Source organism: Maniola jurtina, chromosome 4 (assembly GCF_905333055.1).
Source record: "Maniola jurtina chromosome 4, ilManJurt1.1, whole genome shotgun sequence".
Lineage (NCBI taxonomy): Eukaryota > Metazoa > Arthropoda > Insecta > Lepidoptera > Nymphalidae > Maniola > Maniola jurtina.
In genome coordinates, this window is record NC_060032.1 from 14719920 (window position 1) to 14745103 (window position 25184).

The 25184-nt window shown below is 36.5% G+C and overlaps 2 protein-coding genes across 8 annotated transcripts in view; one reads left to right on the plus strand and one right to left on the minus strand.

Moving 5' to 3' along the window:
* Positions 1 to 25184, minus strand: part of LOC123864117 (ras GTPase-activating protein raskol) — a 214596-nt gene that overhangs the window by 103210 nt on the left and 86202 nt on the right. The window contains exon 2 of one of the 5 annotated variants that reach the window (XM_045904357.1): positions 3241 to 3558. The exons of 3 other annotated variants lie outside the window; for them this stretch is intronic. In XM_045904357.1, the coding sequence (XP_045760313.1) occupies positions 3241 to 3415 (175 nt within the window). In that variant the 5' untranslated portion in view covers positions 3416 to 3558. Of the gene's footprint in view, positions 1 to 3240; positions 3578 to 25184 lie in introns of all 5 variants that reach the window. One more of the 5 variants, XM_045904356.1, reaches the window with a different exon arrangement.
* LOC123864136 lies at positions 8108 to 13969 on the plus strand. Of its 3 annotated transcripts, none has more exons than XM_045904404.1 (2): positions 8108 to 9633; positions 11742 to 13969. In XM_045904404.1, exon 2 carries the CDS (start codon positions 11969 to 11971, stop codon positions 13757 to 13759), a length of 1791 nt encoding a protein of 596 aa, XP_045760360.1. In that variant the 5' UTR covers positions 8108 to 9633; positions 11742 to 11968; the 3' UTR covers positions 13760 to 13969. The 3 variants fall into 2 exon arrangements, with proteins under 3 accessions (XP_045760360.1, XP_045760362.1, XP_045760361.1); XM_045904405.1 differs by lacking the exon at positions 11742 to 13969 and adding an exon at positions 10317 to 10575.

Sequence of the window (25184 nt, forward strand, 5' to 3'; positions counted from 1 at the left end):
CTTTGAAAATTGAAACACATTTTAATTTTCTGTGATGTAACCACAAATTCACGGTTTTCGGATCTATTCCTTTAATTGTGCTATAAGAGCTACCTACCTGCCTTTCATAATTCTAGGTCAACGAGAAGTATCTACCCTATAGCTTTTCTTGACATACACGACAGACGGACAGACAGAGAGACAGACAACAAAAAGATCCTGTAGGGGTTCCGTTTTACCTTTTGAGGTGCGGGACCCTAAAAATTTCAAAATTCAAAATCATCAAAAAATTTCAAAATTAAAAAAAAATAATGTGAATAACTCTAGTCGAAACCACACTGAACGTCTGTCTCATTTTGATGATAGGAATATAATTAAGTAATATAATTTTCCTTAATGTATTTTTAGTTTGCATCGGACTTCTTGGTAGGTACAAGATTTATTGTTACTCCTCACAACGCTTTGAAAATCACAATAACTTGTGATGATTTTCATATTGTTTACTATTGTGTGGTCTGAGAGCGGAAATCTTTGGTTGTTGGTTAGAGCGGTTGTGTAAATGCGCAGTAATTAGCGGATTTACGTAAAACCATGGAAACCATGCCGTGGGAGGCGCATTGTACAGAATGCGTAGACACACTAGCTACAGACAACATTGGAAATAAAACACAATTCCGATTACATTAACTGATAATAAATATAAGTGAAAATATAGTTAGTTACTAGGTAACAAGACAACTAGGTACAAGGTCCGAAGGTGCAAGGTCGCACCGGAAAGCCAGCGTTGGAACTTGGAAGGTACCGCTGCTAGGTGGACGGATGCGAGTCGAAGGGAGCCGCTGGATTCAGGCGGCGCAAGACTGTGGCATGTCTCTAAAAGAGACTTATGTCCAGCAGTGGACGCTTATCGGTTGTAAATGACGATGATGATGATAACAAGACGTAAAAAAATCGGTCAAGTGCGTTGCAGACTAGCACACAAAGGGTTCCGTACCATCGTAAGTACAAGAAGTAACACTTTTTATTTATTTCTAATATTCATGGCAGCCGTTTTGAATTATTTTATTATTATAGCGACAATAGAAATATACACTCTGAAAATTTCAACTACCTCTAACGGTTCATGAGATATAGCCAGCTGACGGACGGACGGACGGACAGCGGAGGCTTAATGATAGGGTCCCGTTGACATCCTTAGGTTACGGAACCTTACATACTAATGAATTAAAAATTGGTATCCAAGTATATTTGTGCGACAGATTAAGAAAAGGTCTTTCCCAAAACGTTCACTTATCTCTACCTACATAGCATTAATCTATTTCTTTTGCTTACTCAACTGGCTGTTCAAGGTCCACGAAGCCAGTTTTTGTCTTATCAAGGCATTATACTGTTGTAGGTAGTTACTAGTTAACTCTGTTGTCAATTTGTTCTTTTTAAGGATCCGTATATACAGAGAAAAAAGGAACCCTTATAGAATTAATTACTCCATTGTCTGTCTGTCGAACTGTCGTGTGTCAAGACCCGTCAAGGGAATCAAAACCTAAGAGGTACTTCCCTTTGCCATCTAGAAACATATCTGGTAGCAATTTCGTATAAGTAGCTCAAGTAAAGGGAAAAATCCAAAAACGTGTGGTTATATCACAAAAAAAATAAAAGTATCTTTTCTTGTACAATGGTACGGAACCCTTTGTTTGCGAGTCCAACTCGCACTTGACCGGCTTTTTTTTCATTTGCAAGCTCTTTCGATCACTACACTGTAACCACAAGACCACAACTGCAGTATAGTCTTACATTATGAGTAGTAGTTTTATACTCAGTTTCTTTTATAGGCATCTCATTGTTTCATCGCTTTACAAGTCGGGGTTCTACGGGATTGCCAAGTGATGTCCTTTCACGCTTTTTGCTTTGGACAAAGACAATTGTGTCCGTATAAGTTACCAAGGCCTATTCAATGACTGAAGAGATAACATACCTACCATACTTAAGAGGGGTCTTTCCGTCACTCGCTCCATACAAACGTAGTTCATCTCTCATTGGAATACTAACCAATCATATTCAATGGAATTTTGTAGAAACGTTCCGGGAACTAATATCTATGCCTGTGGCTGTTCCAGATTTCCGGTGAAAATATTCGGTTTCAAAGTTACGTGTATGTACGTAATATGTCTGCAAAATTTCATGGACTTTGGTTGCTTAATATTATAATGAAATTGGGACTACGATTGTATGGAGTAAGTGACTGAGAGAGCCCTGTTAAGCCTACACACGAATGTATAACTCGAGCTATAAATACATGACGTATTGACAGGTCTCCTATACAAAAACTGTTTAGTGTGTTGTCTTTTTTAACCCCCGACCCAAAAAGAGGGTGTTATAAGTTTGACGTGTGCATCTGTGTATCTGTCTGTGGCATCGTAGCTCCTAAACTAATGAACCGATTTTAATTTAGTTTTTTTGTTTGAAAGGTGTTGGAAAGGTGGCTTGATCGAGAGTGTTCTTAGCTATAATCCAAGAAAATCGGTTCAGCCGTTTGAAAGTTATCAGCTCTTCGAGTTACTGTAACCTTCACTTGTCGGGGGTGTTATAAATTTTTAATTTACACTTGTTTGGTAAGACGATAGGTAGCTACATATTATAGAACACTATTGAACTGGAATAAAGTTTTATACATCTTGTGTTATTTTTCAAACCTTACAATGAATAATTTTTAAACGTTGTTTTATTTTTTACCTAGCTAGATACCTATGCATTTTCTTAAAACTACGAGAAATTACACGTACCTAATGTCTTGTTATTTTGAGTGATTTTTTTAGAACAGAGGAACAGAATTGTTACAAATTTTAGGACGATTCACGGTTTTAGCATTCCTTTAGGAATTATAATTTTTTATGCTCTTGAACATGCTCACGAAGGTAATCTCAGCAATAATAATAATAATTGAAGGTTGACCTTATAAAGAGAACTTAAGACGCCTTTTGTTACGCTCAGCCTCAGCATCATTATAACAATGGTATGAATCACGTCGTTCTCAAAATAATTGGTTATTGTTACTTATCAATGATTTTCCCATGCTTTATGAATAAAGTACCTAACTACTGATAATAATAAATAATTAACCTAATACCTACTGGTTAATGGTGGCGCCTTTACGTTAATTTATTCTTAAAAGGTGTTACTAAGTACTTGTATTTACGTTATAAATAACTGTTAAACTATCATAACATCATCTGCCATCTAGCGTCGAGTGGAAAATTTACTTACATGCTCGTAACGCATCGAGAGATGGCGGTAGTGTTGCTGCGCTGCCTCCTTGCATCGCCGCTAGGGCGGCGTACGACTCCGTGTCGCACGGCAGAACATCACTGTATTTTCTTTTCCTATGCATTATCGCCTTCCACATCTTGAATTTGGTCTTTTTCGGCCTTTGTAAACTCATTTACATTTCCTTACACTTCTTAATATTTTCATTTAACACTTCACATTTATAACACCAGTTGACGGAACCTACTTTAAATTACTCTAAAGTAGAGTAAGACTAAGTAAGCATTTACCATACCTACTTATACGTGTTGTTTTCACCTGTTTATTAAACATAAGCCTATTAAGTCGGGATTAATAGTGATCTAATGTAAGTGGAATAGGCGCTTAGTGCGTTTACGATTGAGTGCGTCGTCGGTTGAATCGGTTCTGACAATTGGCAAATAAATCACTGGGCAACATGAGTGCAACAAGACGTAACGATGCTCAATGAGAATAGGGGCACTGCCCTTACCACATTTGTATAGGCACATGACGTCTTTGCCTAGTAGGTAGCTTAGGTACATAATAATATTTAAAAAAAATCAAGTTTTAAAAAACAAATTAAGGCAGAATCTTTCCTAATGTCATCCTAATTTACAACATATCTCGCTACTAACGATTTTAAGCTTGTTTCATGGTTTAGCGGCATTTTAAACTTTTTTTCCGTGAGTCGTGGATTTTGACTCAATTGCATTAGTCGTGCTCACGACGGCACGACTAATGCAATTGAGTCAAAATATCCGGCAGTTAAAAAAACACCAAGTTAATCGTGGTATGTGCCCGTATATCTACAATATAAAATATGTCGCTACTCTTACGTCCTATTTTTAAAAAGCGGTTAACTACAAGAAGTAATTTTTGAGTTATCGCCAAAAACCGTAGAAATTTTCAAAAAATGATTTTTCTAAAAAAATATGCAACAATTTTTAGTGAGTTTTTAACATCATCCTGTGCAGAAGATTTTTAGAAGCTTCAGTGTTTCTAAATTTTCGTTTTTTTGGGCGATAACCAGAACTACTTACTTCTTGCGGCGAACCGCTTTTATAAATATCGCGAAACAAGCCGGTAGCATACTGAAACCTATAACATAGTTTCACTGAGTAAACAAAACAATCAATATCCTACGCACAACACTGCTCTATTTTTATTATTGGAAGTTACTAGATAGGTATGTATCGGGTCCAACACGCCTTATTGGGCTGTGAAATTGGAGTCCAGGCAACGGTTCATGAATCGTGACACTTTTAAAAATAAACTATAGGTGAATTATGTTAATAACTTTATATTATCTGCTTCCTAAGTAAACTTCCTACTTTATCGCCTAATGCTATAAGAAATGTTACCTATTCGTTTAAGATGCCTTGCCTTAGGTAGTTACCTGTATGATGGTATAATTAGGTTCTTACTTACGGCCAAAATTAAAATCAATCTATCTGTAATCTGTCGATAAGTTACTTAGCAAAGTTGTTATTCGTCAGTCTTTTTGACAAACAACAGCGTTGCTCAGTAACCTATCGACAAGTTAAAGATAGATTGAGCATTAATTTTGGTCGTAAGAGTTCTAGGAAAAGTTTACCATATTTTGGTAAACTTTCCTAGAACTCTTTCAAATACTTTTAGGTTAGTGCTTTCAAGATTAGTCTATATAAACACCAAGTGCCAACCATATACCTACTTAAATACTTTCTTTCACAGAACTGACGCACGTGAAAATGATAAAGCACAACGATAAAGTCGCAGTCATTGTCAAAAATATCACTTCTTAAAGTTAACAAAAGTTCGCACCGTTAATTAGATACCTACTTATTATTAGGAGTTATTAATTGTATAAGCAGTAATCTGACTGTTCACGAAACTCTGATTGTTCCAAAACATAATGCTGAGAAATGCATCTTGTGAAATCTAATAGTAGGTACCTACCTAACTCAAAGAACGTTCTGTGCCTAGGTACGCTCTCGCTACCTTTAACCTGAATAAAAAGGTGTTTTATAATTTTATATACCTAAACAGAATTAATTGTATTTGGCGATTTGATGGCACTTGAAAAGGAGGAGCTTTTGCCCACGATTTCGTCCGCATGATTTGATTTTGATTTTAATGTATCGATTAGTGAAAGAATTTTTTGAATTGGATCATTAATTAGTTCAGGAGATTATATCAATAAAGTTAGTGAGCTTGTATCGTACCTATGTAGTACGATACAAGCTCTTTAACTTTACTCACTTCTTTATAGGTAATAATATGCACTAATTATATGTTACTAGATGATGCCCGCTACTTCGTCCGCGTGGATTTAGGTTTTTTGAAATCCCGTGGGAACTCTTTGATTTTCCGGGATAAAAAGTAGCCTATGTGCTAATCCTGGATATTATCTATCTCCATTCCAAATTTCAGCCAAATCCGTCCAGTAGTTTTTGCGTGAAGGAGTAACAAACATACACACACACACACACACACACACACACACACACACACACATACAAACTTTCGCCTTTATAATATTAGTGTGATAGTGTGATTACAGATATGTGATTAGTATCAGTTGTGATGCAGTTCATCATAAAACTTTTATCAAGTCATAATGTCAGGTAGGTACATTGTGACTCGATAAAAGTTTTACACAAAAATGATACGTGGATCCAGCCTAAAGCTGTCAAAGCGCAACTACATAATATTATCCACCTTTAGATCCTTTTATATGACACAAATATGAAAATGTTCGCTTATATTGCGGACTGTTACGCAGGAACTTAGGTAGTTAGGTATATCATTTAGCAAATTATGCGAGCTTAGTTTAGGTTCAGTTTCAAACAACGGTTGGCGAACGATTTTATTTTTAGCTTCTCTTCCTATGAAACGTGTTTGTAAGCAATATTCCACATTTGAACCGGAATAGAGCAATTGTTTAAATGGTGCGATGAATTTGGTTAATAAAGCACTTTGAACTGTGCCAGTGAGTGATCTAATTATTCACGCTCCCGAATTCACAATCGTGACTAGGCTTGCCACCCGTACTTTGTTATAAAGTATTATACGTTATTTCAGATAATTGTACTCTATACTTTATGAGAACAATAAAGTTCACAAAAATACTTTATTTCGTATGATTTGATTTCTTTGAGATTTTGAAAAGTTTTTTCTGTGATGAATAGTAAATGGCGAGACGAAAGAAACAAAGCGTCTCTGAATTTGATAAAAAATGAATTACTTATTTATTTTAATTTAAATATAGAATGTAAAGATGCTGTGCAATTGTTTAGTAAAGATGCTAATTTGATACAAATTGCAAAAAGCAATAAAAAATATGTTTTTAAACATAATAATAAATTATACTTTATTTTGCAACTATGTACTTTTTTTTCTTACCTATAATAACCAATGTACTTTAACTGCAAAAAAAAAAAAGGTGGCAACCCTAATCGTGACATGAAAGCTGTATTAATAAACGTAACAACTGTAAATAATATGAAGTAACTCAAATTCCCTAATATGTATCCTACTTCGTCCGTGGTTTTCAAATTATTTATTCTGACATCTGGATTCTGGGTCCATTCAATGTTAGTAGTATGCCATAAAATATTGGCATCAAACATTGGTTTGGGACAATTTAAAGAACTTTAACATAAGCTATCCTTGGAAATATTACGCTACAGAAAATAAGGTCGCTTTCCTTTGAAAAGTGGGACTCCGACTTAAGTTTGTGCAACATTCACTATAGCTACTTAGGGCATTGATCGAAAATGCATCATGCGATAAATCCTTATGCATCAGGGACATAATGGTTTCTTTTGTTCAAACTACTTGCACCAAAATGGACAGCACGCGTCACTGCGGACTTCAGCTGAATACAATAGCATAAGCCATAAATTGATTACCTACGCTGATTCAACGGAAACTTTGCAACACCTGTATACCTACTTAACAGAATCGCAACGCTAATAACTCCTAGGCAAGCGCGCTCCAACTTAGTCCTCATCATTGGTTTCCGACAAGCATGATCGTTGTCAAGCCCAAGCCTTTATTGTATTTAAAAAATTCGTTGTCTGTAAAGTCGGTTTACTGACGATAGTTGAACGTGACAACAAAGGCCGATTGTGCTTCTTTGTCGCTCGTTCCGCGCTCTCGCTTGCATTTCAAGCCTTAGATGGAACGCCTCAAAGCGAGGTAACGCCGCATGAGTCATGTTTTATCGTGCGTGCAGCCGGCTCTATCGAATTATAAGACGTTGTCACGTCAAAAAGTTTTTGGTGGGTCAAAAATTTCGCTTGTAAGTTGAATCCCTAGTGAACGAATGGGGATGATGACTACTAGTCATAATATCAGCGACTCTTTTATCAAACGTCATTAAATAAGGAAGCTTGTTTGAAGTACACAGATATGTGACGTCATAAATGTTTAACGTAATTTGACGTACTTTTTAGCCAAATTGATGATTTAAAATGGTTAGCATAAAACACGCAACGGACATGCAGCGGACGTGGATTTTATGAATTTTGGAAGACTCTCTATGTAGTAATAGTTCCTAACAAATAATTTATTTTTGACGTAGTCATCATTTGTAAAACAAACCCCGATCGTAATATGTCGTATAAACTAAACATAAAATACGTGGGCGACGTGTGTGTATAAGTCACCTAAAATCCATGAGTGCATGAACCCGGGAAGTTACGTGTTCTAACTTATTAATAACCAATATCCTAATAAATTCCTTTCAAAACTCAAATAGCTAAGTGTGGGTGCGGGAAACCACAGTCATATGACGTTCCAGGGTATATCGGCAGTTGTTATAGCTAATTATAAACTTGAGTAATCCATACATAGGTGTTGGAGTTTTTGAGTTTTTACATGGCAACCCTTTACGTCGTTGTCAAATGTCACTTCTATTTTAATTTTGCACATAATTGTAACCTAGCTTTCTGTTTCCACGCCTTTTATAAAAGTTGATCCTTGTATTTTGAATTTTCTTTATTACACTAGTTGAACCAGTTAATTTTTTATATTTTACCCCAACATTTTGGTCCTTCAGACAACCGAATAGTTTTAATACTAGAATACAATATTTCAAGGATCGAGAGTCGAAGGAATCGCCAAAAGGGATATCGTTTTGTCAAGCAAGTTGCCGCCATCGATGTATAGTTGCCACGCAAGCTGTGACTGTTCTTCAGTGCGGACTGTTCTATAGTTTCAGCCAAGAATCTAGTGATTGTGATATAGTGTATAGGCTTATCGTTCGCTTCCCGGTATGGCCGAGGAAAAGGAGCTAATTAAGAGACGGGCCAGTTATAAAGGACGGTTAACAGCCTTCTCTAATTATCTAAATAGTTTGAACGACTCATTAAGTCAAAGTCAGCTGAATGAGCTGCAGTTACGAGTAGGTAAGATTGAAGCCCTATATCAATTCTATGATGAAATTCAAACCAAGTTGGAATGTTTGGTGGACGACATGTCAGTGCAGTTAGCAGAAAGAAATGAATTTGAAACTTTATATTTCTCTTTAGTTTCAAAGTCACAACAAAAATTAGCCAAACAGTCAAAGGATAGTGACAATTTTAGTAATCATTCTTCGTCAGCCACCAACAATCACAACTTAGTTAAGTTGCCTACTATTCAACTGCCAAAGTTTAGTGGTTCATATGAGAACTGGTTAGAGTTTCATGACACCTTTACAAGCCTCATTCATTGCAATGATAATATAGATAATATAAACAAATTTCACTACTTAAGAGCTTGTTTAGAAGGGACTGCAGCCGTCGTCATAAAGTCTATTGACTTCTCTGCTGATAATTACTCTGTAGCCTGGAGCCTACTTTGTCAACGATTTGACAACAAGAGGTTATTAATTCAAAATCATGTTACAGCACTGTTTAATATTGATTCTATTAGTAAAGAGTCGTCTCAATCGTTAAAGCGTCTTGTTGATCAGGTAAATAAAAACCTGCGAGCCTTAGAGTCATTAGGTCAATCTGTAGATAATTGGGATGTACTATTAATACACATATTAACTCACAAGCTAGATACTAAAACTTTTAGAGAATGGGAAGAACATAAAAGTCGGTTGGATAAAGAAATGCCTATTACGTTGAGTTCATTCACGGAATTTATTAAAATACGGGCAGATTTACTTGAAACTTTAGAATTGTCTCGCAATCATCATTCATTAATGAAACATAATACTAACAATCAGCAGAAAGTCAAAAGCATGGTGTGCAGCACTTCGCCATCAAGGTCCAGCTTAGGCACCACTTCAAGTGACTCGTCTCCATCCAGTTCGCCATCCAAGAAGTGCCCTAAGTGTTTTGGTGATCATTTCTTGAGCAACTGTTCCCAATTTTTGGATCTCAGCGTTGAGCAAAGGTTAGAATTATTGCCAAATTATAAAATATGCTACAATTGCCTTCAGCCAAATCATTTTTCAAATCGGTGTAAGAAAAGTGGGTGCCGTATATGCAAAAGAAAGCATAGCTTTCTTATTCATAGGTCAGAGAGTTCACAGGACAAGCGAGCTCCAGTGAGTACCTCTACGGCTAACTCCACCACACCGGCTTTGCCCACATCCGCTTCCTCGAACGGAGAGTCAGGCACAGGCACTAGTGTTGCCTTATCTACTTGCATTTCGACACGTAATCAAGATGTGCTCTTATCTACTGCTTTAATTAAAGTGTATGATGCACAGAATTGCGCGCATACTGCACGCGCTGTTTTAGACAGTGGGAGCACATCCTGTCTTATGACTAAGAAATTAAGTAGCAAGTTAAACTTACCTCGTACCCAAGTTAATAGATTGGTACATGGAATAAATGATGCTGCGTCTCGTGTCCATGAATGTTGTCGAGTGCCAGTAGAATCATTTAAAGATAATTTTAAAACAAAGATTAATTGTTTTGTGATGCAGTCACTCACTGACTATGTTCCAAGTAGTCATGTTAACATTTCTGAATTAAATATTCCTAGTGACATACAGTTAGCCGATCCTGCCTTCCACACTCCGTCTGAGGTTGATATGATTATAGGCGCTGACCTATTTTGGGATATTTTAGGTTCTCAAAAAATCATCCTTGGTCGTGGCAAGCCGATTTTGTGGGAGACAAGATTTGGATGGGTCGTTGCCGGCCCAGTCAGCTATGTATCAAAATGTTTATTATCCCCTAGTATTCAATGCAATTTTAGTGCAATTAACGGCTCAACTCGTGTTAACGATGACATTGAAACCAATTTAATGCGTTTCTGGCAGCTCGAAGAAGTTGGCCTTAAGTCATCGTACTCAGAGGAAGAGCAAGCATGCGAGGATCATTTTGTTAAAAATACGACTCGATTACCAGACGGTCGATTTTGTGTTAGATTACCTTTAAAACAATCGGCCAATGTTCTGGGTGATTCCTTGCCGCGCGCTAAGCATTGTCTCCTTTCGTTGGAAAAACGACTCAAGCGGGATACGTTATTTTGTGAACGGTACCGAGACTTTATGTCCGAGTACTTGAAGTTAGGTCACATGTCCGAATGCGATAATCATTTACGCAATCTGGGTTATTTCATACCTCATCACGGTGTCGTGCGCGAAAGCTCTCTGACTACTAAATTGCGCGTGGTTTATAATGCCAGCAGTCCAACTACTAGTAATATAGCACTTAATAATATTTTAATGGTTGGGCCTACTATTCAGGATGATTTACTATCTATCCTATTGCGCTTTCGATGTCACAAAATTATTATAGCCGGAGATGTAGAAAAGATGTATCGAAATGTAGTCGTACATCCAGATGACAGACATTTGCAACAGATTATCTGGCGAGATAATCCTTCTGAAACAATTAAATGTTTTCAGTTGAATACCGTTACATACGGTACAGCTAGTGCTCCTTTCCTCGCAACTAGATGCTTAAAACAAATTGGCCTAGACTGTGAAAATAAACAGATTAGCGAGATAATTATTCACGATTTTTACGTGGACGATTTATTAACAGGTGCACAAACTTTGCAAGAAGCTTTAGATATTAAAAATAAAGTAACCAGTGAGTTAGCTTCTGCAGGTATGCCACTCCGGAAGTGGAAATCAAATAATTCACGGTTAATGACCGATGAATCAAAACAATCCTCCGTTGATTTAAACATTGGAGCTCTGGAATGCAGTAAAACTTTAGGTCTATATTGGAATAATTTATTAGATCAATTTTATTTTCAGATTAACTGTAACATTCCAACTGAAGCTACAAAACGGTCTATACTTTCAGTAATTTCACAAATTTTTGATCCGATGGGATTACTGACCCCTTGTACAGTCACAATGAAAATTATGTTACAGAAGCTTTGGCTTCATAAATTATCATGGGATGAGAAGTTGCCCCTTGATTTATATAAGCATTGGGTAGAAACAGCAAAACGTTTACCTATTTTAAACGATCTGAGGATTAACCGTCGCGTTGTCATTGATGATCATGAGTTCATTGATTTACATATTTTTTCAGACGCTTCTCAACTCGCCTATGGTAGTTGCGTGTACGTGCGGAGTGCAAACGATCGCGGTGAAGTTCTCGTTAGCTTGCTGTTAGCCAAAAGCAGAGTGAGTCCTTTGAAGCCCACCACGATACCACGTCTCGAACTTTGCGGAGCGTTGGCTAGTGTTCGCCTGTACGAAAAAGTGACAAAATCGCTGCGAGTTAAAGTACGTAAAACCTTTTTTTGGACCGACTCAATGATTGTTCTAGGCTGGCTGAAAATGTTGCCAATTAAATTACAGCCTTTTGTTAGGAACCGAGTCGCGGAAATTCTGGAAGTTTCGGGTAAAGCTGCCTGGCGTCATGTTCCGACTGATTTAAATCCAGCGGACCTTATATCGCGTGGTTTAGACCCAGCCTTAATGCAGGCTTGTAGCTTGTGGTGGTCCGGTCCTGAGTTTCTAAAACAAGATGAAAATCAGTGGCCATCAAATCCCGAGTATAATAATTCAAAATCACTTCCTGAAACTAAAGAAGTCACGTTACATACAAACGTTGAACCTACTCAAAGTTTGATTGATTTTAGTCGTTTTTCAAATTTTTCACGTTTGAACCGAGCGATTGCATATGCTCTTAAATTCATTAATAAATGTAAAAAACAAACTTGTGATGAATTCTTAACAAGCAGTGACTTACAAAATGCATTAAATTTAATTATTAAAATTTCTCAAATGGAGTCTTTTTCAGAGTATCAATTATTAAAGAATGACAAAAAGCTGCCTAAAAATAGCACTTTAAATAAATTTAACGTCTTTCTAGATGAAAACCAATTGATGCGCGTAGGTGGTCGTTTAGATAATTCAGATTTTTCTTATGATAAGAAACACCCAATCATTCTTCAGTCCTCACATCCTGTTACTAGGTTGTTATTTAAGCACGAGCATAAACGACTTATGCACGCAGGGCCACAACTGTTATTGGCTTCTATTCGCGAAACCTACTGGCCTATTGGTGGTCGCAACTTAGCAAAGCTTTGCTATCGTAATTGCGTTCGGTGTAATCGTATGAGAGGCAAGGTAGTTCCGCCTTTAATGGGAAACCTTCCATCAAAACGGGTACAGGCAGGTGGTTACCCATTTGAAAACGTCGGCATTGACTATGCAGGGCCAATTTTATCGGCTAGTCGTCAAGGCAGAGGCTGTAGACTTGTAAAGGTGTACATTGTGATTTTTGTATGTTTTGCTACGAAAGCAATGCATATTGAATTAGTAGGTGACCTAACTAGTAATAATTTTCTTTCTGCGGCCCGGCGTTTTATGAGTCGCCGTGGAAAATCAAAGAATTGGTATACTGATAATGGCTCTTCATTTATCGGCGCATTTAATGAAATTAGTAAATTTTTAAAAAGTAACTGCAGCTCATTGTCAGAAGACATTGCCAATGAGGGTGTCAATTTTCATTTTCTGGCTCCATATGCTGCTCACCAAGGTGGCCTTTGGGAGGCGGGCGTTAAGTCTGTCAAATTTCACTTACAACGCGTATTGGGTAATTGCCATTTAACGTACGAGGAACTTAATACTGTGTTAGTTCAGATAGAAGCAATCCTCAACTCGCGCCCGCTTACACCGTTATCTACGGAACCTGACGATCTGATGCCGTTGACACCTGGCCACTTCATCATCGGCCGACCTCTTACGTCGTTGCCAGCACCAAACTATGTGAACAGCGCCACATCACAGTTAACAAGGTACCAAAGATTGGAGCAGCTTCGCCAACACTTTTGGGCTCGGTGGAGCAAGGAATATATTGCCGAATTACAAAAGCGAGGAAAATGGCGCACTGGTCAAGGAGCCCTCAAAGTGAACGGCCTTGTATTATTAAAGGATGACCAGTTACCGCCTCTAAAATGGAAATTGGGGCGCATAGTTACCTTATATCCTGGTGCTGATGGCATAAGCAGAGTGGCAGATATAAGAACATCTACTGGGATAGTACGTCGTGCTTTTAGTAAGATATGTCCATTACCAGATCACGAAATGTCCTGTTGAAAGCGAGCTTCCAACGCGCGGGGGGATGTTGGAGTTTTTGAGTTTTTACATGGCAACCCTTTACGTCGTTGTCAAATGTCACTTCTATTTTAATTTTGCACATAATTGTAACCTAGCTTTCTGTTTCCACGCCTTTTATAAAAGTTGATCCTTGTATTTTGAATTTTCTTTATTACACTAGTTGAACCAGTTAATTTTTTATATTTTACCCCAACAATAGGTACTACTAATATTATAAAAGCGAAAATGTGTGTCTGTCTGTCTATCTATCTGCTGGCTTCTCACAGCCTGATGAAATAGGGTGCAGAGAATGCAGCTATTTTGTTTCGGCAAATTCAAGACTTTTCACGGGATTTTATAAAACCTAAAACCAAGTGGACGAAGTCGTGAGTTTAATTTTTTTTGTGCAAAGATATAAGATATAAGGTTAAAGGTTGCCTGGTAGAGATTGCTCCAAGCAATAAGGCCGCCTTTGCACACAATTGTTTTTTTCTGTTTTCTTCTTACTGTGTTGTTATCCTTATATGTGTTTTTGTGTGCAATAGTTTCTATCTATCTATCTATATAAGAAGTATTTATTCCGGAAAATCAAAGTGTTTCCGCGGAATTTTTTAAAACCTAAATCCACGCGGACGAAGTCGGAAGCATCATCTAGTTGAAAGTATCTTGTAGGTATTTACCTTTTGACGTAGGTACACAAAGCAAAACAAATCGGTAAGCAGGCAACACAACGAAGCATTATGTGTGTGCATAACTCGTTTACTTATTATTTTACACCTATCTCTCTTTAATGAATTGTCGGTCTCTTTTCACCATACCTACTTGCAATAATTACAAATTACATATTTCGCTGATTTCCCCACAGCAGGCACTAGGTAGTATTGCCGCTTACCCACGCTGATAGAATCCGATCGTCGAAGCACAATTATGTCAGAGTAAAATGGCCTTAAACCACCTTGAGATAACGTCTAAAATTCACGACTTTAATTAGCAGTTTTCACTTGCAGTGCTGGCTGTAGATATGTGGACGAATTTAAGCTTTAAAACAAGACAGTTAAGGTCTATTCATCACTGAAATGTTTCGAACCCACAAAACGATAAATTATGCGGTGTAGGTATACCTATAGATTACAGAATGGCAATATCAAGTTGATGTCCCATTTTTTAAATCTACCCTACCTATTTTATAAATTATTGTCAAATAGAACTTGAGCACGCGGATTAATAGATCCTTGTAGTGAATTCATTTATGGTGTATTGTGTTATTTTTCACACTGAATAACTACTGAACTTCACCATGGAACATTTATTTATCTTTGTTTAAAAAGCAGAGATTGTTATTTGAGCGGAATATTTCGATAACCGAAATCGATGATATCGGTAAGTAAACAAATATAACCTACTCGTATTGAAATTATGTTTATGGTTTTACTTATGTGCATTTAGTATTTTCTAAATGTTAGCGTAATGTTTTTAGTCCATTTAATACTTTTAATCAGACGCATTATAATATAACAATGTAACCAATATACTAAATACTAGTAGATGCCCGCGACTTCATTCCCGTGTATATAGGTTATTAAAAATCCCGTGGAACTCATTAATTTTCCGGGATAAAAAGTAACCTATGTATTAATCCAGGATATAATCATTTACAGATGAATACCGTGCGCTTGTGGGTCTGTCACTACGGAGAAACGGGGCATGTAGACAATTGTTGACCTGGGCCCAAACCATCAGCTTATAAGATGGAGTCACATCACCACCAAGAAATCGTTGCAATGCATAGCGTGGATTCCTTTTTAAAAATTTGGTTGACAGCGACCAAGCACAATGTAGTTCTACAAACTGTGCGGAAGCATTTGCGTGCGGCCGGAATACATTACGAAGAAAATATTACGAATGGTTTGCACCAGGACCATAGACTTTCATTTTGCAATGAAATATATAAACTTTGACTGATGTAATTACGTTGTTATTTTTAATAATGAAAAATCTTTTGAGTCGGACAAGGATGGACGTAAAATACTATAATAATAGAACAACAGGTAAACGATATATTATACTTTGAATAAAGTATAATATACCTTCAACCTGGGAGTCTCTGCGGGGCAGCATAGACTTGCTGGAATATGGTTACTAACATGACGAGTCGATTACAAAAAGTAATAGCTTACGAGGGTGGCCTACCTTTATACATTATTAAATAAAGTATAGGTAATTAATTTAATTCTATTTGTGAGTGATGTTATTGTTATTGCAGTTAGAAGTTATAATTGATTTTGATTTCTAACTAAGTAATTAACATGTTGATTCATCTCACAAACCTAAAAGTAACCCAAAACGTAAATAAAACATTACGTTCATACTTGACCGACTTTTAGCATACTTCACATCGATATTGGTTTTAAATTACTATAGGAGTAATAGGAGTAGATAAAGTATGTCAATTTTTTTTCCTCTTTTGTATACCTTCTGTTAACTTGATGTGTTAATTTTTTGACAAGCGTCTTATTTATTTCTTGCTTATTATAATAATTTATGAACTGCACAAAAGACAAATAAATAACTTCTAAAATAGAAAAGTGTTATTATTTTTGTTTTTTCTTGCTTATAATTATATTGTTTGAAAGTATGATAATTTTGACTGTATAAAGAAGACAAAATAAATAATTGCAAAAATAAAAAAGCAATCCCCCACTAGGATTAGAACTCACGCCATATTTAAGAACTTCAACACTATTACCACTCGGCCATCAGAACTATGTTGACGAATGTGAAATTTGCAACCCTATACGACTGGTAAGGTTATCTAGAAGTGTGAGTGAGTGTAGTAAGTGTGAGTGTATCTATTATCGGATAGCATCGGGTCGTATCTTTGTGTGTTATACATACGCGCGCATTAGTATGCTCTGCCAAGCGAATTATTTTTCCGAGTGTACTAGGTATCACTAGTGTCTATTAAATTAGTCACCTCACCTTCGCACGTGGAGGTAAACTGATGAGTGTCCATCCCACGCTTAACAAATCATCTGTGAATTATGTTAGTCCTACGAGTTAGCTACGAGTGAGTGAGTCCTATTGAATTATTTATTAGTAATTTTTGGCCGCGGCTTTGTTTGTATTTTCGTGGAGGCGTCAGAACTATCAATGAAACTGAATAAAGTTGATAAGCAAGCAGCTATATCAAGATATTTGAATACCTCAGACGAACACTTCTCCCACCGCCGATGAGGAAGCCACCATAGCTATCGACTGTTTCCTCACTCAAGAAACGTACAATAAATATACACAATATGATTCCGTGTAAATAAAGAGCTAAACCGCTGAATGTGCACACTGCCGGTGAGCTAGTTTGTCGCAGCAACAAGAGCTACTTATTCAAAGAAAAACTTGATTAGCGACACTTTCTTGGCGGTCAAAACATTCGCGCAATTTTCGCACGGATTAATTAATTAATGACAGGCGATTTAATTTAATTTACTCGCTCATCACATTCATACACTCGCTCATAGCCCAGTGAGAAAACTATCCCCCTCGCTCGTTGCTCGCCAACTCGTTTCTAGTTCTTAACTCAACTCGTTTTTCGCCAATCGTCAGCAGTGGGACAACTGCCTCATCATACCTATAGCTTATTGATGCATACCACATTTCTCAAACAACAACTTTGTAGGTAAACACCGTCGGGTTACGGTGATTAAAAATCTGTTTTCAATTAACCTTGAATTACTCGTCAACAAAGACGCTAACCCAAGGTGGTGATGGCGAGGCGTCGCGACGGGTGGCGCACTGCCAGCGCCATTGTTTACGTACTGCATCACCGAACGTTTAATGGAGGCATACTCCATATAAACTATAAATAAGGCTGCGTAACGGTTCATTGTGAATACTAACCAAACACCGGACGTATGAAGTAAATTGACGTAAGCGCTACCATCATTTTCTTATTTTATGCAGAAAAGATAAAACTTTTATTTCAGTGAATGCGTCAAAAAAGAGCATCTGTTTCAGTCACCATGGAATTTGTAAATTCATGATATTTTGGGTTAGCAAAAAGATTTGAATTGGTCACATTTAGTTCTCGTAATTCACCATACACACGCCATTAAAGTTTGGTGCCCTTATCTTCTTCTTCTAAATATATTAAAGGAAAAGCTGACTGATCTATCAACGCACAGCTGAATTAACTACTGAACCTTAGAATAACTACCCGAACTGAACGGATAGAACTGAACTTTGGTATGCTGATAGCTGATAGCTATTATGACTTAGTCGTCTGGTAAGAAAGATTCTTGAAATTCAATCTATAAGGGGGTATAATGGGGGTTGGAATTTGTGTAGTCCACGCGGACGAAGTCGCGGGCATAGCTTCTTATTTCACAAAAGTAGACTAAGTCATAAGATATCAGTATGACATTCTCACACATTTACTACGGGGCTTCGTTTTGGAGACATAGTAGTTATCCTTGGTAAATATTCAACATTTTTGAAGCTAAGTCGTCGTGTCATGGAAAGATAAGCACGAGTGCGTATAAAAAAAGTCCATTATTTAAATGTCCCAACACGGACACGCCCATTATCCTTAGTAGGAAACCTCATTTAACGGTCTTCGAAAATATTTCATTCTTAATCGTAAATAATTATGATAAAGCCATATCATCTACTCAAAATTAGGTAAGTTGGCCACCACAAACGATCATCTGTAGTAGGTATATCTAACATAAAAGTTAAAAATAATCCGATTTTTAGGACACTCCGAATCTTAGATAAGCTATGCTACCTTTAGTTACACACAAAACCAAACACAAAAGAGTCCTTTCGACTTATTTTGTTTGCCACAGAACCAAAAAAACCGGCCAAGTGCGAGTCCAAAAATGTCCATCCAGACATTTTCCACAATAAATCAGAAACTATCATGTATGAAAATAAATAAAAATCTGTTTTAGAATGTACAGGTAAAAACCCTTTCATATGATAGCCCCCTTTTGGTATAGTAGTTATCTTAGTTTGAAAATTGAAAATACTAATTATTATTATATGTTCATGAACATATTTAATTTATTTTTTTTGATGTAAACACAAATTCACGGTTTTCGGATTTTTCCTTTATTTGTGCTATAAGACCCACCTACCTGCCAAATTTCATGATTCTAGGTCAACGGGAAGTACACAATAAGTCAGACAGACAGACAACAAAGTGATCCTTTAATTCCTTTTGAAAAACGGAACCCTAAAAACGTAAGTTCTTAAACTTTTTACTATAAAGCTTACCTTCTTCAGATATACATAAATCACCTAAATAACAAATATATGCCCAATCATGGTTCCATCAATATTTTCGCGGACTCTTTTGTCATCCGTAAGCTTATCTATCATTGAGAAACTTGATATTAAATTCAAAAACTTTTTTAAAATAATTTTTCATCTAATGTTACAAAACATCCATGTTTTCGAAGTTCGTTATAATATCACATTTTGAATAAAAAATGGTATTGCGATGTGATTGAATTTTAAGTATCATGTTATAGGTATATGATACTACATATTTAAGAGCGTCCGTCTACTTCAGTTGTTCTATGCTTGTCTACTTTGACTAAACCATTATCTGTGCCACTATTTGAGAGATGCTATAACCTACACCACACCCTCGATATATTGGCAAAGTCAAAGTCAAAGTCAAAATCATTTATTCAAAGTAGGTACAATTGTACTCCTTTTGATGGTCGAAATTGTTAAATGTGTTTTTGTACGATATATCGTACTTTAACTATAACGCGATACAGTGGTGATAATTCATTACGTAACTTAAAACTAAAGCTAAACGAGGGTTCCAAACGCGCCCAAGTCTAATCTATACTAATAAATAAAATTGGAGTGTCTGTCTGTAATTTCGAAATAACTACCGCATATTAAGGTCATATGGTTATTTGAACGATAATATAACTGAATCACACGTTTTTAAAATTTTTGTCTGTCTGTCTGTCTGTCTGTCTGTCTGTTTGAAAAGGCTAATCTTGGGAACGGCTGAACCGATTTTGACGGGATTTTCACAGACAAGTAGAGAATTGACCAGGGAGTAACATAGGCCACTTTTTTAACCGACTTTCAAAAAGGGAGTTGTGTTTTTCTACCTATGTACGCCGAAATCCCCGAGATTTCTGAACCGATTTGCGTCATTTCTTTTTTAATCGACAGAGGAACTTTGCGACATTGTTTCATAAAAAACTTGGAGTCCAACTCCTCAATCCTGATGCTGCAGGGGATCTGACCAATCCACGCGGGCGAAGCTGCGGGCATCAGCTAGTAAGAAGAATAATTGTAGTCGGTCAATTGTACCGACTACCTATTATTCTGTGCTAGTATAATAGAGATTTGATACAGCATTACGTCGCACGTTGTACTGTATGTAGAGGGCATCTTAATCTGTCGGATAATCAAATAATAATAGCCTTGTGTGACTGGTGGTGCCTCCGACCCATCAGCTTGCAGAACACGTGCTTTGTCCGGACTAATGATGTGATGTACACAAGTGCTGACCTCAAAATATGTGGTTATACATTCCGATTCCCCTTGTATATAATTAAATTTTATATATCTATCCCAAATACATAAGCATATATAATTTAATAAATAACAAATAAAGGAATAGATTATAATGATAAAAATCCAGATAGGCAAAATTCTAAAATTCTGAATTCTAAATATTTCAAAATTCAAAATAGAAAGAAACTTGATACGAAGTGGAGTTTGGATCAGATGCTATTGACCTAACAAGACTTGATGACAAAATCGTTAATTGAAAAGGCGACGGCTCTCTTCAGGAACGGTCGAACGGTCCTTGAAGTAAGCTGAACGAACAAAAGCGTGTTCATTACGTGGTGGATCAGGGCTACCTATGCCACACATTCGCGGAAATCATTACTTCAGCAAGTAGGTATTGTGTATAATATTATGTAAGTCTGGATGAGAAATAAAAGCTGTTATGATATTATTAACATTATTACCTAATAGGTATTTGACATTAAGAATTCTATAAAAGACTATTTATTTGGTTATTTTCTTACCCAAAAAATATTTTAGTCTTTATTAGGAACTAGAAGATGCCCGCGGCTTCGCCCGCGTGGATTTCGGTTTTTTAAAATCCCGTAGGAACTCTTTGATTTTCCGGGATAAAAAGTAGCCTATGTGCTAATCCAGGGTATAATCTATCTCCATTCTAAATTTCAGCCAAATCCGTCCAGTAGTTTTTGCGTGAAGGAGTAACAAACATACACACACACACACACACACACACACACACACACACATACAAACTTTCGCCTTTATAATATTAGTATGATGTTTAATGTTACATAGGATTAATATATTCGAACTTTTTGATCTAGAATTTTCGATCATGATGCCCAATTTTCATTTTGTATTTCTGTTTTATCAGCCCTACACTAAATCCGGACACCCAAGGATTAATCACTGTTGACTCAAGATGCACTTGTTTAAATCTTTAAACAATAACGCCTTGTAAGGAAACTTGTATTTTTGATGCTTATACCTACTCCTAATTATAATAATAATAGGCGATTCGTTCTCTATAACCTTGGCATCATTATCTCACTCTAGTGTTTAGTGCTATTATTATAATTTATATTAATAAGCCAGTGTCAACAGAGCTGCAAGAAATGATTACATAAAATCAAGCAACAAAATAGGTACCTACCTACTTGTCACGCATCATCTCGAAACAAGTAATTTTTTTTCGATGGTTACAATGTGGCTTTCTTTACAAAAATATTTAATTGCCCCTTATTTTGTAAGAGTCGTGAAAATATTAATTGTTGCTGGCATACACGGGAATGACATAAAACTTATGTAGTAGAGGCACATCTCACCATACTACTTTGTACATTGAACATTGACACAAAATAACTTATCATTAAAGACGGACAGTATTTAATAATAAGTTGTTTTTATTTAAGGTAGGTAATATTTAAGAAATTTTATTTTAAATCTTACTTAATCATCATTATCAGTTTTGAATTACACTACAAGGTTATTTCTCCTGAAAAATTTTCTTAGCACATAAGTTGCAAATTATAAAGACTATACGATAAATAAGCGCATTCATAATATATCACATAGGTATAAGATGATCTGCATTGTATGGTAATTTATCGCGGTAGATCATCATCGACGTTTGCAGTATCTAGAGTAGGTACCTACTAGCTACCCAATAGCCGACCTTTGTATGGCATGTATTGTCAAAGATTTAACAGGGCTCTCTTCGTCACTCGTTTCCACTCGTTTCATACAATCGTAGTTCCAATTTCATTTGAATATTAAGCAACCAAAGTCCATGAAATTTTGCAGACATATTCTAGAAACTAATATCTGTGTCTGTGGTGTTTTAGATTTTTCTAAAAATATGTAGTTTTAAAATTGCAGGGGCTCAAAAATTTGTATGAAATTTTTAAGACCGCGTAACTTTGAAACCGAATATTTTAACAGAAATCTGGAAAACCACAGACATAGATATTAGTTTTTAGAATATGTCTGCAAAATTTCATGGACTTTGGTTGCTTAATATTCAAATGAAATCGGAACTACGATTGTATGAAACGAGTGGAAACGAGTGACGGAGAGAGCCCTTTGTAACTCATCCATCCTAGTAGTGACTAGTGACTGACAAAAGCGATTTTGGGGAAAACCCAACGGACTCTTTTTGGATTTTTCCAATAGCTAGGTCTGTACGAAACTATAATAAAACTAAATAATATTATATGTACCTACGTAAAGAAAATAGGGCTCGTTTTTGATATGACTAGCTTATGAACGAATTTTAAACCCCTATTTTCCCCTTTAGGGGTTGACTTTTCAAAATTCCTTTCTTAGCTGATGTCTGCGATAGCTATCTGCAAACCAAATTTCAGCCCGATCCGTCCAGTAGTTGTGCTGTCCGAGCTGTGCGTTGGTAGATCAGTCAGTCAGTCAGTCAGTCAGCTTCTTCTATTATATACCTATATGAGATTCCATAGAATACTTAATAGAACCTTCCAGCTTCTATCTAAACGGACTCTCTTTGCTCACTAGATATTTATGTACGGTGTATCTTTATCAGAGTTTTGCGTCATACCCATAACATTGCCGGCTTTTTACCTTCTTAGTCATGCACAGACACAAACAACGCAGTTTGCAATTATACCTAAGTGTAACTCTTCGCACTTTTCACAAATAAACGTATGACCCTCGACGCCCATCTTACCAACTGCACTTTAATGTATTCAGGACGCTTCCCCAGGGGAGCTTAGCGAAGGGGTAAGCCTAGGTCGCCCCTCAGGCGTTATGGCTAGGACCTAATGAATTCAGGGGTACGTCGGAGGGTTCAAACTTCAAGCTCAGCCAGCAATTTAAACGTTTAGCCGACCATTCATCACTCCCCTGTTTAATTAGTGCATATAATCGTATAAGTGTTTCACCACGCCAGATAAATATCGTGGGGTTAAAACAATGGCTAATACGAAATAGGTACTTAATACTTAAAAGTAGTTACAATGAGGTAACTTGATGCAAACAAGTAGATACTAGTGAATACTTAAACCTTTATACGTTATAATACCTTCAAAATAATACTTACGTAAGGTAAAACCTCAAATAACAGAACTTAATATGTAGATTTTAAGTAGGTAGGTATAAACTTTGTGAAAATCTCAAAAACTGGCTTCTCAAGTGGTACCTATACAAAAGAATTGAAAAAAGTACCTACCTGCCTATAATTTGAGGGCGTTGCTATATACATATTGATTTTCCAAAAATATATTGGGTGGAAATTGATTAAGAAATACCTACTTAACTTATTAAAAAAAGGCAGAATTTCCAATTTGGAAACGTTACGCTACAGCAAACAGCAAACCCTCCCAAGTTCTAGTGCCAGCCGCCTCCTTAAATCGTCTCATAAATCTTTTAGTTTGGCAGCCTCCCAAATGGACCCCCATATATCCCACCTAACAATACATCCTTGTTATTTACATGGATATAGTATTTAGATATAAAATACAGAATACAGCATTTTCACTACATTTTCAAACCCGGAATTTTATTTATTTAGTTTCTGCCAATGATAATAATTTATATTATATTAGTATGTAAAAAAGACGTGGATTCGTTAATACGCGTAAGACTTACAACTACCACATTTGAGTCACATTTGAAGATAGCTATCTGTTCTACTCTTGCACGTTTTGTAAGTACATATCTTCTATTTTACTCAGCAGCGAGAACTGATTTTATACGCCACTTACCTATATTTAAACGTAACATGTCTATATTACTCTCATGGGATCCTAGCTACTATAAACGGCGATGCCAGTAGACAGTAGTCATTAAAAAAATTACAAAACAAAGTACGTGACATTCAACCAGGGACTATTTAATTAGTCTTGATTTTTCTATATCAGATAAACGCGGTTACCTCGATCAAGGCATTGAAGCGGCATTCCAATACAAGAAAGTTTAATCAGTAGCGGACATCGGATGGGAAAGAAAACAGGAAAAGTAATCATGCCGAGACACCAATGCCATAGAAGGGGTGAAACTCTATAGAATTGCAAATCACGACCCAGGAATTATTTACTTTTAAATTGAAGAAAACCCTCTTCAAAGAAACATAAGTCTGTTTATGTCTACTGGAAAATATTAATATTACTGGACAGTAAAGGTAACTAGATGGTGCCAAACTTCCGTCCGCGAGGTTTTTTTTTAATGTTGGGAACTCTTTGATTTTCTGGGATAAAAATAGTTTACGTCTATCTACGTTCTGAGTAGATTATGCCCGCAACTTAGTTCACGTGGATTTAGGTTGCCCCGTGGGAACTTTTTGATTTTCCAACAATATGTAAAGTTCCTATGCCTATGCCCGAGATGCAAGGTATCTCTGTACCAATTTTTAGGGTTCCGTAGCCAAATGGCTAAAAACGGAACCCTTGTTATTAAAATTGGTTAAACGAGTGGGCCGTGAAAAGCTAGCAGACAGACAAACAAACACTCTTTAGGCATTTATAATACTGCATAGTAGATATGGAGTACGAATTATAAAATACTAGCTGACGCCCGCGACTTCGTCCGCGTGGATTTGGGTTTTTTGAAATCCCGTGGGAACTCTTTGGATTTCCGGGATAAAAAGTAGCCTATGTGCTAATTCAGGATATTATCTATCTCCATTCCGAATTTCAGCCAAATCCGTCCAGTAGTTTTTGCGTGAAGGAGTAACAAACATACACACACACACACACACACACACACATACAAACTTTCGCCTTTATAATATTAGTGTGATGTGATTTTTTTTTGTATTGTTTTTCAAATTGTATGAAGGTAGGTATTCTTTGCCACCCCATATTAATTTCGATTGTGCTATCAAATGACCCTGTCTCGC